This window comes from Sapajus apella, unplaced genomic scaffold (assembly GCF_009761245.1).
Source record: "Sapajus apella isolate SASKATOON/1434 unplaced genomic scaffold, GSC_monkey_1.0 scaffold1, whole genome shotgun sequence".
NCBI classification, from domain to species: Eukaryota; Metazoa; Chordata; class Mammalia; order Primates; family Cebidae; genus Sapajus; species Sapajus apella.
Window position 1 is genome coordinate 67041924 of NW_022436941.1, and position 20182 is coordinate 67062105.

The 20182-nt window shown below is 38.2% G+C and overlaps 1 protein-coding gene and 1 long non-coding RNA gene across 9 annotated transcripts in view; one reads left to right on the plus strand and one right to left on the minus strand.

Annotated features, from left to right (window-relative positions):
• Window positions 1–20182, minus strand: part of FCHO2 (FCH and mu domain containing endocytic adaptor 2) — a 130801-nt gene that overhangs the window by 106499 nt on the left and 4120 nt on the right. For all 8 annotated transcript variants that reach the window (XM_032278690.1, XM_032278648.1, XM_032278656.1 and 5 more), the window contains exon 2: window positions 10987–11078. In XM_032278690.1, the coding sequence (XP_032134581.1) occupies window positions 10987–11078 (92 nt within the window). The remainder of the gene's footprint in view (window positions 1–10986; window positions 11079–20182) is intronic.
• Window positions 177–19069, plus strand: LOC116551964. Its single transcript, XR_004269139.1, has 3 exons — window positions 177–303; window positions 12134–12138; window positions 19058–19069. It is a non-coding gene; the product is annotated as an uncharacterized LOC116551964 (long non-coding RNA).

Genomic DNA, 20182 nt, shown 5'->3' on the forward strand with positions numbered 1-20182 from the left:
CACTCAGAGACCCCATCCGAAAGTTACCAATTACAAAGACTACAGGTAGATAAATCCACAAAGATGGGAAGAAACCAGTGCAAAAGGATGAAAACACCAAAAACCAGAACGCCTCTCCTCCTTCAAGGGATCACAGCTTCTCACCAGCAAGGGAACAAAGCTGGATGGAGAATGAGTCTGATGAAGTGACAGAAGCAGGCTTCAGAAGATGGGTAATAACAATCTGACCTAAAAGAACATGTTCTAACCCAGCGCAAAGAAACTAGGAACCTTGAGCAAAGGTTACAGGAAATTGTAACTAGAGTAACCAACTTAGAGAAGAACATGAACAACTTAATGGAGCAGAAAGACACAGCGTGAGAACTTCACAAAGCATACACAACTTCCAATAGACAAATCGACCAAGCAGAAGAAAGGATACCAGAGATTGAAGACCAACTCAATGAAATAAAATGAGAAGGCAAGATTAGAGAAAGAAGAGTGAAAAGAAATGAACAAAGCCTCCAAGAAATATGGGACTATGTGAAAAGACCTAGTCAACATTTGATAAGTATACCTGAATGTGACGAAGAGAATGAATCCAAGCTGGAAAACGCTCTTCAAGATAACATCCAGGAGAACTTCCCGAACCTAGCAAGGCAGGCCAACATTCAAGTCCAGGAAATATAGAGAACACCACAAAGATATTCCTCAAGAAGAGCAACCCAAGGCACATAATCGTCAGATTCACCAGGGTTGAAATGAAGGAAAACATGCTAAGGGCAGCCAGAGAGAAAGGTCAGGTTACCCACAAAGGGAAGTAAATCAGACTCACAGTGCATGTCTCGGCAGAAACTCTACAAGCCAGAAGAGAGTGGGGGCCAATATTCAACATCTTTAAAGAAAAGAACTTTCAACCCAGAATTTCATATCCACCCAAACTAAGTGAAGGAGAAATCTTTACGGACAAGTGATTGCTGAGAGATTTCGTCACCACCAGGCCTGCCTTACAAGAGCTTCTGAAAGAAGCACTAAACATGGAAAGGAACAACCAGTATTAGCCACTCCAAAAACATACCAAATGGTAAAGACCATTGACACAATGAAGAAAGGCGAACCAACCAGCTACCATCAGAATGGCAGGATCAAATTCATACGTAACAATATTAACCTTAAATGTAAACAGGCTAAATGCCCCAATCAAAAGACACAGACTGGCAAATTGAATAAAAAGTCAAGAGCTATCGGTGTGCTGTATTCAGGAAATCCATCTCATGTGCAAGGACACACATAGGCTCAAAATAAAGGGATGGAGGAAGATTTACCAAGCAAATGGAGAGCAAATAAAAGCAGGAGTCGCAATCCTACTCTCTGATAAAATGGACTTTAAACCAACAAAGATCAAAAGAGACAAAGAAGGACATTACATAATGGTAAAAGGATCAATGCAAGAAGAAGAACTAACGATCCTAAATATATACACGCCCAATATAGGAGCACCCAGATACATAAAGCAAGTTCTTAAAGACCTACAAAGAGACTTAAGACTCCCACACAATGATAGTGGGAGACTTTAACACTCCACTGTCAATATTAGACAGATCTACGAGACAGAAAATTAACAAGTATATCTAGGACTTGAACTCAGGTCTGGACAAAGCAGACCTAATAGACATCTACAGAACTCTCCACCCCAAATCCACAGAATATATATTCTTCTCAGCACCACATCACACCTACTCTAAAACTGACCACATAATTGGAAGTAAATCACTCCTCAGCAAATGCAAAAGAACAGAAATCATAACAAACAGTCTCTCAGATCACAGTGCAATCGAATTAGAACTCAGGATTAAGAAACTAACTCAGAGGCCGGGTGCAGTGGCTCACACCTGTAATACCAGCACTTTGGGAGGCCGAGGCAGGCAGATCACGAGGTCAAGAGATCAAGACCATTCTGGCCAACACGGTGAAACCCCATCTCTACTAAAAATATAAAAATTAGCTGGGCGTGGTGGTGCGCGCCTGTAGTCCTAGCTACTTGGAAGACTGAGGCAGGAGAATTGCTTGAAACTGGGAGGCGAAGGTTACAGTGAGCCAAGATTTTACCACTGCACTCCAGCCTGGCACCTGGCGATGGAGCAGGACTCTGTCTTAAAAAAAAAAAAAAAAAGTAACTCAGAACTGTACAACTTCATGGAAACTGAACAACTGGCTCCTGAATGTCAACTGGATAAAGGCAGAAATAAAGATGTTCTTCAAACCCAATGAGAATGAAGACACAACGTACCAGAATCTGTAGGACACATTTAAAGCAGTGCCCAGAGGAAAATTTACAGCAATAAATGCCCACATGAGAAGCGAGAAAAGATTTAAAATTGACACCCTATTGTCAAAATTGAAAAGAGCTGGAGGAGCAATATCATAAAAACTGAAAAGCTAGCAGAAGACAAGAAATAACTAAGATCAGAGCAGAACTGAAGGAGATAGAGACACAAAAACCTCTTCAGAAAAATCAATAAATCCAGGAGCTGGCTTCTTGAAAAGATCAACAAAATAGACCACTAGCCGGATTAATAAAAAAGAAAAGAGAGAAGAATCAAATAGATGCAATAAAAAACAATAATGGGGATATCACCAACGATTCCACAGAAATACAAACTACCATCAGAGATTACTACAAACAACTCTATGCACATAAACCAGTAAACCTGGAAGAAACAGATAAATTCCTGGACACTTGCATCCTCCCTAGCCTAAACTAGGAAGAAGTCAAAACACTGAATAGACCAATAACAAGGGCTGAAGTTGAGGCAGCAATTAATAGCTTACCAACCAAAAAAAGTCCAGGTCCAGAGGGGTACACAGCCAAATTGTACCAGACACACACAGAGGACCTGGTACCACTCCTTCTGAAACTATTCCACACTCCTTCTGAAACTATTCCAAACAATACAAAAGGAGGGAATCTTTCCTCAATCATTTTATGAGACCAACATCATCCTGATACCAAAACCCAGCAGACACTCAAAAAAAAAAGGAAAACTTCAGGCCAATATCCATGATGAACACAGATGCAAAAATCTTCAATAAAATACTGGCAAACCAATTGCAACAGCACATCAAAAACCTTATCCATCATGATCAAGTAGGCTTCATCCTACTTGATGCAAGGCTGGTTCAACATACTCAAGTCTATAAACATAATCCATCACATAAACAGAATCAAAGACAAAAACCACATGATTATCTCAATAGATGCAGAGAAGGCCTTTGACAAAATTCAACAGCACTTTAGCTAAAAACTCTCAATAAACTCTGTATCAACGGAACATATCTCAAAATAATAACAGCTATTTACAACAAACCCACAGCCAACATCATACATTTATGGGCAAAAACTGGAAGCATTCCCTTTGAAATCTGGCACTAGACAAGGATGCCCTCTCTCACCACCCCTATTCAATATCGTATTGGAAGTTCTAGCCAGAGCAATCAGGCAAGAAAAAGAAATGAGTATTCAGTTAGGAAACGAGGAATTCAAACTGTCTCTATTTGCAGATGACACGATTGTATATTTAGAAGACCCCCATTGTCTCAGCCCAAAATCTCCTGAAACTGGTAAGCAACTTCAGCAAAGTCTCAGGATACAAAATCAATGTGCAGAAATTGATTTGTTTCAATGCACAAGCATTCCTATACACCAGTAACAGACAAACAGAGAGACAGATCAAGAGCAAACTCCCATTCACAACTGCTACAAAAAGAATAAAATACCTATGAATACAATTAACAAAGGATGTAAAGGACCTCTTCAAGGAGAACTACAAACCACTGCACAAGGAAATAAGAGAGGACACAAACAGATGGAAAAACATTCCATGCTCATGGTTAGGAAGAATCAGTATCGTGAAAATGGCCATACTGCCCAAAGTAACTTACAGATACAAGGCTATCCCCATCACGCTACTAATGACCTTCTTCACAGAACTGGAAAAAACCACCTTAAACTTCATATGGAACCAAAAGAGAGCCCATATAGCCGAGACAATCCTAAGCAAAAAGAATAAGGCTGCAGGCATCACGCTACCTGACTTCAAACTATACTACAAGGCTACAGTAATCAAAAGAGCATGGTACTGGTACCAAAACAGAGATACAGACTAATGAAACAAAACAGGCCTCGGAGGCAATGTGACACATCTACAACCATCTGATCTTTGACAAACCTGACAAAAACAAGCAATGGGGAAAGGATTCCCTGTTTAATAAATGGTGTTGGGAAAACTGGCTAGCCATGTGCAGAAAGCAGAAACTGGACCCCTTTCTGACGCCTTACACTAAAATTAACTCCAGAAAGATTAAAGACTTAAACATAAGACCTAACACCATAAAAACCCTAAAAGAAAACCTAGGCAAAACCATTCAGGACATGGGCATAGGCAAAGACTTCATGACTAAAACACCAAAAGCATTGGCAACAAAAGCCAAAATAGATAAATGGGATCTAATGAAACTCCAGAGCTTCTGTACAGCAGAAGAAACCATCATTAGAGCAAACTGGCAACCAACAGAAAGGGAAAAAATTTTATTAATCTACCCATCTGACAAAGGGCTAATATCCAGAATCTACAAAGAACTAAAACAGATTTACAAGAAAAAAACAAACAAACCCATTCAAAAGTGGGTGAAGGATATGAACAGACACTTTACAAAAGAAGGCATATATGAGGCCAACAAACATATGAAAAATGCTCATCATCACTGGTCATTAGAGAAATGCAAATCAAAACTACATTGAGATACCATCTCCTGCCAGTTAGAATGGCAATCATTAAAAAATCTGGAGACAACAGATGCTGGAGAGGATGTGAAGAAATAGGAGCACTTTTACACTGTTGGTGGGAGTGTAAATTAGTTCAGCCATTGTGGAAGACAGTGTGATGATTCCTCAAGGATCTAGAAATAGAAATTCCATTTGACCCAGCAATTCCATTACTGGGTATATATCCAAAGGATGATAAATCGTTCTATTACAAAGACACATGCACACGTATGTTCACTGTAGCACTATTTACAATGGCAAAGACCTGGAACCAACCCAAATGCCCATCAATGATACAGACTGGACAAGGAAAATGTGGCACATATACACCATGGAATACTATGCAGCCATAAAAAATGATGAGTTCACGTCCTTTGTAGGGACATGGATGAATTTGGAAACCATTATTCTCAGCTAATGGACACAAGAACAGAAAATCAAACACCACGTGTTCTCAATCATAGGTGGGTGTTGAACAATGAGAACACATGGACACAGGGAAGGGAGCATCACACACTGAGGTCTTTTGGCGGGGCTAGGGGACGGCAGGGGGATGGGGGGGTTGGGGAGAGATAACATGGGAAGAAATGCCAGATATAGGTGACAGGGGGATGGAGGCAGCAAACTCCCTTGCCATGTACGTACCTATGCAACAATCCTGCATGATCTGCATATGTACCTCGGAACCTAAAGTACAATTTAAAAAAAAACCTGAAGTATTTGCAAAAAAAAAAAAAAAAAAGAAAAGAAAGACAATGTTAAGAGAATGAGAAGACAAACCCCAGACTAAGAGAAAATATCTGACACATCTGATCAAAGTTTGTTATCCAAAATATAGAAAGGACTCTTAAAACCCAATAAGAACACAAACAACCCTATTCTCGCTTTGTTGTCCAGGCTGGAATGCAGTGGCAGGATCTTGGCTCACTGCAACCTCTGCCTCCCAGTGATTCTCTTGCCTCAGCCTCTCGAGTAGCTTGGACTACAGTTGCTCACCACCACGCCTGGCTAATTTTTATATTTTTAGTAGAGACAGGATTTCACCATATTAGCCACGCTGGTCTCAAACTCCTGACCTTGTGATCCACCCACCTCGACCTCCCAAAGTAATGGGATTACAGGCATGAGCGACCGCGCCCAGTCGATAAACTCCCCTATTTTATTAAAGAATGGGCCAAAGACCTTAACAGACACCTCACTGGAGAAGATACACAGCTGGAAAATAAGCATATGAAAAGATGGAGGACAGGTGTGCTGGTTCCCTCCTGTAATCCTAGTGCTTTGGGAGACTGAGGTGGGAAGAACACCAGAGGCCAGGAGTTCAAGACCAGCTTGGGCCACATGGTGAGACCCCATCTTAACAACAAAAAAGCCAGGTGCAATGGCTCACACCTGTAAAATCTCAGCACTTCGCAAGGCTGGGGAGGGAAGATCAATTGAGGTTAGGAGTTTGAGATTAGCCTGGGAAACATAGGAGACCTTGTCTCTACAAAAAAAAATTAAAAGCAAAGATGTTCAACATCTTATGTCATCAGGAAAATGCTAATTAAAACAATAAGATACCACTATACACTTATTGGAAAGGCCAAAATCCAGAATACAGACAACACCAAATGCTGGCAAGGATGTGAGGCAATAGGAACTCTCATTCATTGCTAATAAAAATGCAAAATGGTATTGTCACTTTAGAAGATGAGTTTCTTAGAGAATTAAACATATTCTTTCCATATAATCAAGTAATTGTGTTCCCTGGTATTTACTCAAGGAGAGTAAAACTTATGGTCACACAAAAACCTGAACAAAGATGTTTATCGCAGTTTTATTCATAATTGCCAAAACTTGGAAGCAACCAAAATGTCTTTGAGTAAGTGAATGGATGAACTGTGGTACATCCAGACAATAGAATATTATTCAGCACTAAAAAGAAATGAGCCTGACCAGGCTGGCTCATGCTGTAATCCCAGCACACTGGGAGGCCGAGGTGGGTGGATCACCTGAGGTTAGGAGTTCAAGACCAGCCTGGCCAACATGGCAAAATCCTGTCTCTACTAAAAATACAAAAATTAGCCAGGCATGGTGGCACATGACTGTAATCCCAGCTACTCAGGAAAATGAGGCAGGAGAATCACTTGAACCCAGGAGGCAGAGATTGCAGTGAGCCAAGATTGCGCCACTGCACTTTGGCCTGAGTGACAGAGTAATACTCTGTCTCAAGAAAAAAAAAAAGAAAGAAATGAAATGAGCCTAATATAAATCCATGAAAAGACAAGGAGGAAACTTACGTACATATTACAAAGTCAAAGGCGCCAATCTGAAAAGGCTACCTGTTGTAGGATTCCAACTATACAACATTCTGAAAAAGGTAAAACTGTGAAGACGGTAAAAAGATCAGTGGTTGCTGGGGCCTGGAAGAGGAATGAAAAGACAGAGCACAGAGTATTTTTTAGGGCAGTGAAAATATCATATGTAGTGATGGATACATGTCATTACACATTTGTCCAAACCCACAGAATATACAACACCAAGAATGAACCCTAAAGTAAACTACAGCTTTGCTTGATTATGATGTGTCAATGTAGGTTCATGATTTGTAACAAACGTACCACTCTGGTAGGGATGTTGACAATGAAGGAAACTGCATGTAGAGGCAGTGTTCTACACCTGTCTCTCAATATTGTTTGAGTGAAACCTCAAACTGCTCTTAAAAAATAAAGTTAAAAAAAAAAAAAACACCAAAAATAAAAATCTGGAAACAACACAAATACTCATTAACAGTAGTAAAGACATTTTGATATATTTATACAATCTAATATTATATAGCACTATAAGTGAACTATCACTAAACTCAGCAATACAAATTACAAACAGTAATAAGCAACAGAAGTCAGACAAAAGAACTCCTACTGCATGGCTGAATTAATATACACTTCACATCAAGTTCAAAAATGGGTACAACTTCCTTCAATGAACAAAAAAAATTATCACATATCCATAAATTGTACACAACAATAAAAATGAAAAAATTATTGATACATGCAACAATGTGGGTAAATCTCAAAATAACTGTATTGAGTGAAGGCAGGTGGATTGTAATACATACAATTACACATTTTTTTTGTATTGTTATACATACAGTACAATTCCATTTATAAAAAATTCTAAAATATTCAAACTAACCTAAGTGTCAGAAGAAAATCTCTCCATCCCCACCCATAAGCAGTTACTGCTTATGGGTGGGGAGGGAGAGAAGGACCGGAGTAAGAAATTACAAAGGGGATTATTAATACATATCCTGATTGTGGTGATGGTTTCAGAAAGTATATGGATGTCAACATGTATCAAATTGTATACTTCAAATACGTGCAGTTTATTCATGACAATACCTCAATAAAGCTCTTAGGAGGAAGTGAAGAAAGGGAAAAAGGGAGAAATGTAAGTGTGGAAGGAAGGAGAGGAGGGAAAAGGAGAAATAAAGTCTGAATGACTGACTTAAATTAGGTCCCAATTTTCTCATCTGTAAAATGGGACTATAATTTTGAAAGTTAATGAGATAATGGGTCAGGCATGGTGGCTCACACCTGTAATCCCAGCACATTGTGAAACAGGTGGGTTACTTGAGGTCAGGAGCTTGAGACCAGCCTGGCCAATGTGGGGAAATCCCGCCTCTGCAAAAAATACAAAAATTAGCCAGGTGTGATGGCACATGCCTGTGGTCCCAGCTACTTAGGAGGCTGAGGCACAAGAATCATTTGAACCCAGGACAGAGAGGTTGCAGTGAGCCATGACCACACCTCTGCACTCCAGCCTGGGCTGAGTAACAGAGTGAGACTCTGTCTCAAAAAAAAGAAAAGAGAAAAATACAAAAATTAGCCAGACATGATGGCACATGCCTATAATCCCAGCTACTTGGGAGGCTGAGGAACCCAGAAGGCAGAGGTTGCAGTGAGCCAAGATGAAGCCACTGTACTCCAGCTTGGGCAACAGAGCCAGACACTGTCTCAAATCAATCAATCAATCGGATAATATACATAAAGTTTACATTTTTTCCTTTCTCATTCAGTCCTTCAAGAAATGTGATTACCTTATTGTGTCAGGGACTGTGCTAACCACTGGGATACAAATGAATACTGTTTTACAGAGGAACATAAAAACAAATAACAAAAATAAATAATTATCAAATTTTATAAATACTACAAAGAGCTATGTGATGTAGCAAAAGGTTATAATAGGTGTTTTGACATAGTCAGAGAGATTAGAAAAGGCATCCTTTGAGCAGTGACCACATTGCTGAGCTCTAAAGAATAAGTAGGCATTAACTAGGTAAAGAGAAGAATAAGCATTTACAAAGCCTGGACTAGACAGAGGAAGCCTGTCCATAAGATACCCAGTATCTCTGGAGTGGAAAGAATAAAGAGCAGGCTGTAATTCATATATCTCTTTGTACTATGTATGCAGTTTTGTTATTATTCGTTTTTGTTAATTGTTTCTATGTTCTCCTGTGAGACAATATTCTGTTGTATCCCACAACTAGCAGAGAACCTGGAACAACAAGGCTTGAAAGGTAGTTAGAGGGTCAGACAATGTAGGCCTATCTTAAGAGCAATGAGAAGCCCTTGAGATGGCTGAAAGAAGTAACAAACTGATCTGTACTACAGTTCAAAAAAAGCAATCCAACTACAGCATAGAGAGTAAGCTGTAGGAAAACAAGAATGAACGTATATAGAGCAGTTAGTAGTGACTGCTGAAGTTCAGGCAAAAATAATGATAGTTGAGATAAGCATAATGAAATTAGAGACTTATTCTACGGAAAAACCTTTACTCAGGGCCTACCAAGTGCCAAGCACTATCACAAGTGCATAGATACAGCAAAAAGACAAAATAAGCAAAAAAAAGACAAAAATCTCTGCCTTTGTTGGGTTTATATTCTAGTAGGAAGAGACAGAAAAATATACAAGTGAAATGTCACTTTTATCAGATGGTTATACACACTATGGAGAAAAACAAAGTAGTAAAGGGGAATTAGAAGGAAGGAATGTCTCACTGCCCAAAGAATCAGAAAGGGATAGATTCTGGGCAAAGGAGGGATGACCCAGGAGTCCTGGACTTCTTACAGTGACTAACATAAACAGGGCTAAAAGGCGTAAGAATATCTGCCCCGATAGTTCTAAAGCAGATAGTGATAGTAGTGGTGTTGGGGAAGAGGGAAGGCTAAGGAACATGCCAAGAGATGCAGAGTTCTGCAGCCTTTCCTTTAGTCCTGCCAATGAAGATGTAGAAGCCCCGAGGAGCGAAAGCCTTACCCAGAGCACTTGAGCTTTATTGCATTCCTTATTGATTCCAGTAGAGAGGGGGAAACAAGAAAAGAATTGGGCTTACATAATAGTTTATCCTCAATTCCTACTAATCTGTTAGCTCCATGAAGTGAGAAGCTGTATCTTAACCACCATATTCCCATAATCCAGACAAGTACCTGGTTGGTACACAGCAGTAATGGGATATATATTGTTGAAAGAATACATAAATAAATAGACTATTAAAGGCAAAGTATCCCTATATTATCAAGGTAAATATTTTAAAGGTGTTCATATAAATAATTATAAAGTTGGGGTAGCCACAAAATAGCTTTAAGTTAGTAGGTTAGCAGCTTTTGAGTTCTGTTTGATTTTGAATCATAATCAAATTATATTTATTCTTAATAACTTTTAAATTTGCTATTCTAAGAGTCTTAAAGACAAGCACATTTTATAAATTTGTAAGATTTTAAAATATATACTTAGGACTTTTAAAACTAAAAGTTATAAAAACATAAAATTAAGCTGAAGATCAGAAAAGTCTTTTCTAATTATTTTACCATGTTTGTTTAACAAATGTTAATACTTTATCCTACACACTCCTCAGTTGTATTACATCATCTTGCTAGCATATGCAGTGAAAAATATGTAGATATTTTCAAGCAGAAATCTGCAAACCAGGGATTTAACAGTGTCACTTCGAGCCACTATATAGCCCTGTGGTATGCAGATGACAGTTACAAATAGATATAATTACAGTATATATATTAAAACAAGTGTGCCTTGATTACTTTATTCCAAATCCAAATAAAATGTTCTCAATTATTTATACTCTAAAATTTAAATTGCTATTAAGTTGTTAAACAGATTACTTATTTAAAAAATACATACCGTTCTCTTACAAAATCTGCTAGTTCTTTTGTCGATATCTGTCCATGTTTCATATTATGGTACAGGACATCAAAGCCACTATTTTTTTCCCCCTATAATTTAAAAAGATTTTTAGTTTAACAAAAAAACAGATAAAAATGACTTGAGAATCTAATAAGCCAACACTAATATGCAATCCTGTGCTCAGGTGAGCTGTTTCTCCTTAATAACTCTTATTTATTGCATGATTTTAAACAGTACAAAGCAGTATTACATGTTTTGGTAAAGTTTACAATTAACTATGTATCATATACCTACATACACACATATAGGCATACACTTTGTAATCAATTAATAAGGTACAATTAATAAGTATGAGGCCGGGCACAGTGGCTCCCGCCTATAATCCCAGCATTTTGGAGGCAGAGGTGGGTAGGTCATTTGAGGTCAGGAGTTCTAGACCAGCCTGGCCAACATGGTGAAACCCCATCTCTACTAAAAACAAAAAAATTAGCTGGGCCTGGTGGCATGCACCTGTAATCCCATTTACTCGACAGGAAGAAGCAAAATAATCGCTTGATCCCTGGAGATGGAGGTTTCAGTGAGCCGAAATCACAACACTGCACTCCAGCCTGGGTGACAGAGCGAGACTTTGTTAAAAAAAAAAAAAAAAAAAAAAAAAGCCAAGTATGAATTTTAAGGAATAATATGCAGCATAATTAAGAAAGATAAACATGGACCTTTCAAAACATATTACCAAATCCCATTTCAACTTATTTAACACACAGTAAGAAATTCCTGATTATTTGAGTTTGTGCTTTAAAATAACAAAATCTTGATTTCTGAGTTAAGACAGTACAGTAATTATATCAGCATTGAGTATCACAAACTACTTAGATCTTTCAGTAAACTTGAGAAGTGAGAAAATGGATAAAATTTAACAAAAGAGAAGTAACAGGCTATTTGCTAGTCTTTAATTAATGGAAACTTTTTTTTTTTTTGAGACAGTCTCTCTCTGTCATCCAGGCTGGAGTGCAGACGTGTGATCTCAGCTCACTGCAACCTCACCGTCCCAGGCTCAAACGATTCTCGTGCCTCAGCCTCCCATGTAGCTGGGATTATAGGTGTGCACCACCACATCCGGCTAATTTTTGTATTTTTAGGAGAGATGGGGTTTTGCCATGTTGGCTAGGCTGGTTTTGAACTCCTGGCCTCAAACGATCCACCTGCCTTGGCCTCCCAATGTGTTGGGATTACAGTACAGGTGTGAGCCACTGTGCCCAACCTAATTAATGACATATTAATAGAACTATATCACTACACAATCCTGGAAAACCTCTACTGCTGTTTAATCCTATGAATCCTAAATTAGTAAATTATAAGGATAACATTAGAAATGTCAATTTATTCAATGAAATAAAAGACAACTGATACACTAGATTTAACAACTCTCTTTACAGGTCGCAGTTTTAATTTTTCTTTAGTGAAAATGAAATAATGAAGAATGGAATATATTTGTTGGAAATAAAGGTAATACCACAAGCAAGTGTTACATAATCTAGTATTTGATTTTTCCACAGTCCACTGAAAACAGAAAGCATAAGAACTTCTCGTTATGTTGAAGTGATCCCTGATAAGCTCATCAGCTAATGTACCTAATAATTAGTCTGCCATACATATACCAAATTAAAATGTCAAATCTGTAACAAGATAATATAAGCAAAATCTTTAGCATTTTGAACAGCCATTTCCATTTATCAAGACGGATATAACGTAAAACCATAGTCTTGTGAATCCAAACATTTCCATTTGGCTTCTGCAACTTTACATGTTTAAGATTTTTTTTTTAAATTTACTGCCAGAGACTTGTGCCTGTAATCCCAGCTACTCCAGAGGCTGAGCAGGGAGGCTTGCTTGAGGCCAGGTGTTCAAGACCAGCCTGGACAAAGTGAAAACCTGTCTCTAAAAAAAGAAAAAGACAATGATAAGGGTTTAAAACTTCTCCTTCAGTGAACTTTTTAAGAGCAACAGTAAATTAGACACTAAAAATAAAAAAACCTGGACAGCATTCACTTTTTAAAAAAAAAAGTTTTTGTAGAAACAGGGTCTCCTTATATTGCTCAATCTGGCCTCAAACTCCTAGCCTCAAGGAATCCTCCCACCTTGGCCTCCCAAAGTGCTGGGATTACAGGTGTGAGCCACTGCATGTGGCCAGTGCTACTTTTGATGAGTCCAAGATTTGAAAAATAGGCAGAAGATAAGATTGTATACTGTATAATCAAGATTGTATACTGTACAATCACGTTATTAATTAAAAAACTGATATTACCAAGTTTCCTTTTAAATTTTTCAGAAAGTTCTTTGGAGGGGTAAGATAAGGGTCAGAAGGTATCATCCTGCAAACACCGATAACATGCCTAACCTTCCTCTCAACTCTAAACTACCTCAAAAATAAATAAATACCATCATTTCCCACCCTGTCTACATTTTCCTTTTAATCTTGCTCTTATAGACATTTACTAGACCACCTTGGACAAGTCAATGCACAATATAACATTAACATGTTTGATATAGTCTCACTTTATCTTGACTTATCTGAAAAACACCATAAAACATTTTACTAATCCTAAAGATTTTCTTTTTTTTTTTTTTTTTTTTTTGAGACAGAGTCTTGCTCTGTCACCCAGGTTGGAGTGCAGTGGCGCAATCTTGGCTCACTGCAACCGCAGCCTCAGTTCAAGCAATTCTTGTTCCTCAGCCTCCCAAGTAGCTGGGATTACAGGCATGTGCCACGGTGCCAGGCTAATTTTTGTATTTTTAGTAGAGACTGGATTTCACCACGTTGGCCAGGATGGTCCTGATCTTCTGATCTTGTGATCTACCCTTCGGCCTCCTAAAGTGCTGGGATTACAGGCATGAGCCACTGCGCCCAGCCAAGATTTTTTTCTTTTAAGAAAAGCCCCTTTAGTGAAGAACCTATAGATATACTTTTGATGAGAACTCAATAGATATGCAATGACAGCTCTCCAGTGCCATTTTTGCCTTGAAAACTGCTAAGGAGCTAGAGGTAAAATACAGACACACTTCATTTTACCGAGCTTTGCTTTACTGTACTTTGAAAATATTGCATTTTTTTTTTTTTTTTTTTTTTGAGACGGAGTCTCGCTCTTGTTACCCAGGCTGGAGTGCAATGGCGCGATCTCGGCTCACCGCAACCTCCGCCTCCTGGGTTCAGGCAATTCTCCTGCCTCAGCCTCCTGAGTAGCTGGGACTACAGGCACGCGCCACCATGCCCAGCTCATGTTTTGTAGTTTTAGTAGAGACAGGGTTTCACCATGTTGACCAGGATGGTCTCGATCTCTTGACCTCGTGATCCACCCGCCTCGGCCTCCCAAAGTGCTGGGATTACAGGCTTGAGCCACCGCGCCCGGCGAAAATATTGCATTTTTACAAACTGAAGGTCTGTGGCAATCCTGTGTCAAGCAAGTCTATCAGTATCTTTTTTCCAACAGCATGTGCCCACGTCTTTCCTGTGTTAGCATTAGCAGTACAGTATTTTTTAATTAAGGTATAAACATTTTTAGATAAACTGCTATTGCACACTTAATACATGAGTATAGTATAAATAATATAGTGTAAACATAACTTTTATATCCACAGAAAAACCAGAAAAGTTTGTCACTTGTTTCATTGTGGTTGTCTGAATTGAACCCACAATATCTCTAAGGAATGCCTATGTATGCAAGCAATTTTTCTACAAGTATACAGAACATTCAACCACAAGTCACAATCTCTTCTCGTCAACATTCCATTTGTGCAGTAGTCCCCTCTTCTCCACAGGGGATACGTTTCAAGACCCCTGTGGATGCCTCAAACCATGGATAGAGGCAAACCCTTTATATGCTGTTTTTTTTCAATCTGATAACCAAGATAGCTACTAAGTGATTAATGGGCAGGAAGGATATACACTATGGATGCACTGGACAAAAGGATGATTCACATCCCAAGTAGGACACAATGAGATTTCATCACATTACTTAGAACAGCTTAAAATGTAATGCTTATTAATTATTTCTGGAATTTTCCATTTAATATTTTCAGACTGCAATTGACCTCACATCTGCAACTGTGGAAAGTGAAGTTATGGACAGGGGAGACAACAGTACATTGAAATTTTTCAGTCATGATCATTAAAATACTCTTCAGAGCTACTGGCAAGATACTGCTAATGTAGATAACAGTGACTACAATACACAGTATGGCCAGGTGCGATAGCTCATGCCTGTAATCCCAGCACTCTGGGAGGTCAAGGCAGGTGGATCACCTGAGATCAGGAGTTTGAGACTAGTTTGGCTAACATGGTAAAACCCCATCTCTACCAAAAATACTTTAAAAATTAGCCAGGTGTGGTGGCAAACCCCTGTAATCCCAGCTACTAAGGAGGCTGAGCCAGGAGAATCACATGAACCTGGGAGGCAAAGGTTGCAGTGAGCCAAGATCGCACCATTGCACTTCAGCCTGAGCAATACAGTAAGACTTGGTCTCTAAATAAATAAAAATAAAATAAAATATGTAGAACGGGCGCTCAGAACAATTTGATGCAGGTACAAAAGTGACTCAAACATAATTGTTGGTTGATTGAAGAAAAGAAATCCTACTACCTTTCAAAAAATTGTTTTTCTCACCCCTCAGATATTTGTCCCCAATCTTTTATAATTTATCTCTTCCAGTTAGTTGAATTCTTAAAGCTATCTAAATAAACATTATATGAGTTGAGAAAAAAATGCAGAAGCAAACAGTAGTTAAGATAATTTTTAAATTTTTATATCTTTTGAATTTTCTGTAATGTTCTATAAATAAAAATATTTTTCATCACTTTCAAAATGAAAAAACTGAACAAACAATTTCAGTTTTCTCAACTCTTCAATCTATGCCTGCAAAGAGACAGGCTACTGGCATCTTGTTCACTTCAGTACTTAAATCTCCAGTCCTTGTAATTCATAAACAGAAAAAAAAAATACTGGAAGTGTCAAAATAGGAATGATTAAAGAAAATTACACCCTATCTGGCTAGGTGTGGTGGCTCATACTTGTAATCCCGACACTTCGGGAGGCTGAGGCAGGAGAAGCACTTGAAGCTAAGGGTTTGAGATCAGGCTGTAATAGCACAGCAAGACCTTGTTCCTGCAAAATTTTTTTTTTAAATTAGCCAGGTGTAGTGGCATGCGCATGTAGTTCTAGCCACTCCAGAGGCTGAGGTGAGGATCCCTGGAGTCCAAGAGTTCAAAGCTGCAGTGAGCTACGATGGGGCCACTGCACTCCAGCATGGGGGACAGAGCAAGACCCTGTCTCTAAAAAAAAAAAAAAAAAAAAAAATTATAGCCTATCCATTCCATGGAAGCCTATTCAAACAATACTTATTCACATGAGAAAACTGTTTCATGGTAATATTAACTGAAAATATGAAGACATACAACTATATAGTATAATGTATCTTGAATTTTGTATTTCTAAAGAAAATTATAAGTGTAGACAGAGAGGCTATAGGGAATTTGTGTTCTGTATTTTTCTGGGCTTTACCTATCACATGATAACGGTTTTAATTAAAAAGGAAAACCATCTACACTTGCAACTGTTGCTTCAACCAACTGAAAACTCCTCTCCTTGGTTTTAAGGCTCCACCACCACCAATTTGCTTTTACTTATATTATACTTTCCTAGCTTTTCCCTAAAGTCAAGCAAACATGCTTGACATATCTCCCATAACCTTCACTCCTGGAAATCCATCAGGGAGCATGACTATCTCCTCAACTTTATCACACACTTTAACACTTTCCAGTTTAATTCTCTCTGACTCTAGCCATTCCAGCAACATCCTCTAGCACATTAATCCATATAGTAGATATCATAACAGGTCTCAGTTGCTGTCACGCTGTTGTTTTTGTTTCTCCCCACATTAGAGCAATTCATACTTATCTTTTTGGACCAGATTGCTACTAAAATTCCTCCAACTCTAATATTCTTTAATTTTTCCACACTAAGAAAACTGAAAGCCAAGTCCTTATTTCCTTTCCTTTATAAGTCTCCATGGGATCCTATTTCCATTTGAATTTCTAAGGGTGCTTCTGTTAACTGTTCTAGAATTATGACATCAGGATGGATAATCTCAGGAGACGCCTCCATGACTCAAAAAACTACTTTCAAAGGGCTTATATTAGCAAAATGTGCATGATGATTTCAAGCAGTTAAATCATCCTGTACATAACTGTCCCTCGTCCTTTGCTTAAATAATTTAAATAGTTCTGAAAGGATTACTTAGTGTGCAGGGCTAAAAAAGAATGCAGACATCAAATTATATCCTTCCCAATGTCAAAGTCCTAAAATCCTTCCGCTGAACTGAAATATACACACTAAATCAGTATCAATTTTTCACTTCCAAATTTCTCCTGTAATTAAGGCAAAAATATAAAACAAACAAATCACATCCCTTTAAAAAGTCTAAGGGCCTCACAATAAAATTTACTGCAATCTAAAACACTATAATTTTATAATCTCTACTGTCAAATCTTCTGAAACAACTTAAATGCATCTGTAGTCTTCATTTTCATAGCTTGTTGCAATGGGAACAAGCTGGACCTGGCTAACTTGCTAATAGTTATACAATAATATATTTTAACCTACTAAAGTATATGTTATTTGGTCTTAACTCTGGAAAACCACATAAGAAATTGGTAATGATGATTGCCTTTAGGGAGATCTTGATCACCAGAGAAAAAGAGGAAGACTTACTCCCTCTTGTATCTTTTAAATATTAAACCAGGTAAAATTTGCAAATCTGTTAATGTATAAAGTAAATATATACAGAAATACAGATTTTGTTTTGGTACGTCATCTGATGGGATCATATCCTAAAAGCAGGTATCCCAAACTATAATATTTGGAAATTTCAAGCAATCAAAAGCCTATATTCTGCATTTCAAATATGGTCACCTCAACTAATTTTCTAAAGATATATATTTTTGGCCTGGTGCAGTGGCTCACGCCTGTAATTGCAGCACTTTGGGAGGCCAAGGCAGGCGGATGACGAGGTCAAGAGATTGAAACCATCATGGCCAACGTGGTGAAACCCCATCTCTACTAAAAATACAAAAATTAGCTAGGTGTGGTGGTGGGTGCCTGTAATCCCAGCTACTTGGGAGGCTGAGGCAGGAGAATCACTTGAACCCAGGAGGCAGAGGTTGCAGTCAGCCAAGATGGCGCCACTGCACTCCAGCCTGGGCGACAGAGTGAGACTATCTCAAAAACAAACAAACAAAAGAAAACAAAAAATAAATAAATAAATAAATAAAAATTTAAAAACAAACAAAAAAGATATATATTTTTAAATCTCACATGGATATATAACCCCAAAGAATGTGTTAGTCTCTCACCTAGGATACCAAATTTAGATTAGATAGCCAAACAAAAATATAATAATGCTTTGTATCCCAAAGACCTATTAATAGCAATTCCAGATTTTTAAAACACATTTTAATTCTCTCATCTTAACCAAGAAATGACAAATCAAATTTTGGATATATAACCAATGCTCCAATTTAATTTTAAATCAAAATATAAACAAAACCAATGAAATCAAGTGAAAATAGACTTCAGTGCAGTTAAACAGTAAAAGAAATAAGGAAAAACTTCAGGATAAAAATAACTAAGATAATTGGTGCTTGTTGATTTCTGATGTGCCGACTACAGATAACCTCTGGAAAAAGTCACCTAACTAAAAATGTCAGCTCATTACAATGTAACATATACCAAATACTATTACTTAGTGTCTTTGGGCAAATGCTTCATATTATACATAGATTGGGATTACTATGTAAATGAGGATTATAAGGTATTCAACTCAGTACGTTTTACATACTTATTTGTCCCCCCCTTAAGTAATAATTACGTGTAAAATGCATTCCTTTAAGGTTTTTTGTGGAATTAAATAATCTGGGTTCACATAAAAATATAATGCCATTTTAATTATATTGTAATGTTGCAATAATCTCAAGACTGTTATAAACTTGTACTCAATTATGCCTTTGAGAAAGAAGCAGCATAGAGAGACACTCCCTCACTGTAATATTGATCACTATCTTTTTAAAGTTATATAATCTTTTGAAGGGGCCAACAATTATTTTTAAATATTAAAAGCAATGGTGTGAATTTCTATTATCAAAATTATTTTTGCTGTCCAATTTTAACAGAAAAAAATCAGCTTATCAATGGTGCTATACTTTGTGGCAAACACTGACTTATCAACAACAAAACACCTGTACTTAAAAAGTTCTGAATAATTTTTTCCTTCAAAAGAACAGTATTAAGTAAAGGAATTTTCAATGTAGCATATAGTTTCAATTAAGAAAACCTATACTTTAAAGAAAAAGGAAGAATGTGCTACTTTGAAAAGAGCTTGAAGAGAGTTTCAATGATTCAAACTTTCTTCTAAGGAAATGTCACAACAAAAGGTTTGTCTTTATATATGTGGGAGGAGGGAAACAATTAATATGTTGTTTGGTTAGAAACCTAAAACTTTGGTTGGGCACAGTGGCTCAACCCTGTAATCCCAGCACTTTGAGAAGCTAGAGCGGGAGCATAGCTTGAGCCGAGGAGTTCGAGACCAGCCTGGGCAACATAGTGAGGTCTCATCTCTACAAATAATTTAAAAATTAGCTGGGTGTGGTGGCCTGTAACTGTGGTCCCACCTTCTCAGAAGGCTGAGGTGGGAGGACCATTTGAGGTTGGGTGATCGAAGCTGCAGTGAGCTGTGCTCATGCCACTGCATGCCAGCCTGGGAACACGGCAAGACTGCAACAGAAAGGAAGGAAAGGGAAGAAGAGAGAAAGAGAGAGAGGAAGAGAGAGGAAGAGAGGGGAGGGGAGGAAACCTAAGCCAGGCGGAGTGGCTCACACCTGTAATCCCTGAACTTTGGGAGGCTGAGGCAGGTGGATCACCAGGTCAGTTCGATATCAGCCTGGCCAACATAGCGAAATCCCGTCTCTACTAAAAATTTTAAAAATTAGCTGGGAGTGGTGGTGGCCGCCTGTAATCCCCGCTATTCGGGAGGTTGAGGCAGGAGAATCACTTGAACCCAGGAGGCGAGGTTGCAATGAGCCAAAATCATGCCACTGCACTCCAGCCTGAGACACAGTGTAGGACGCCATCTCAAAAAAAGAAAG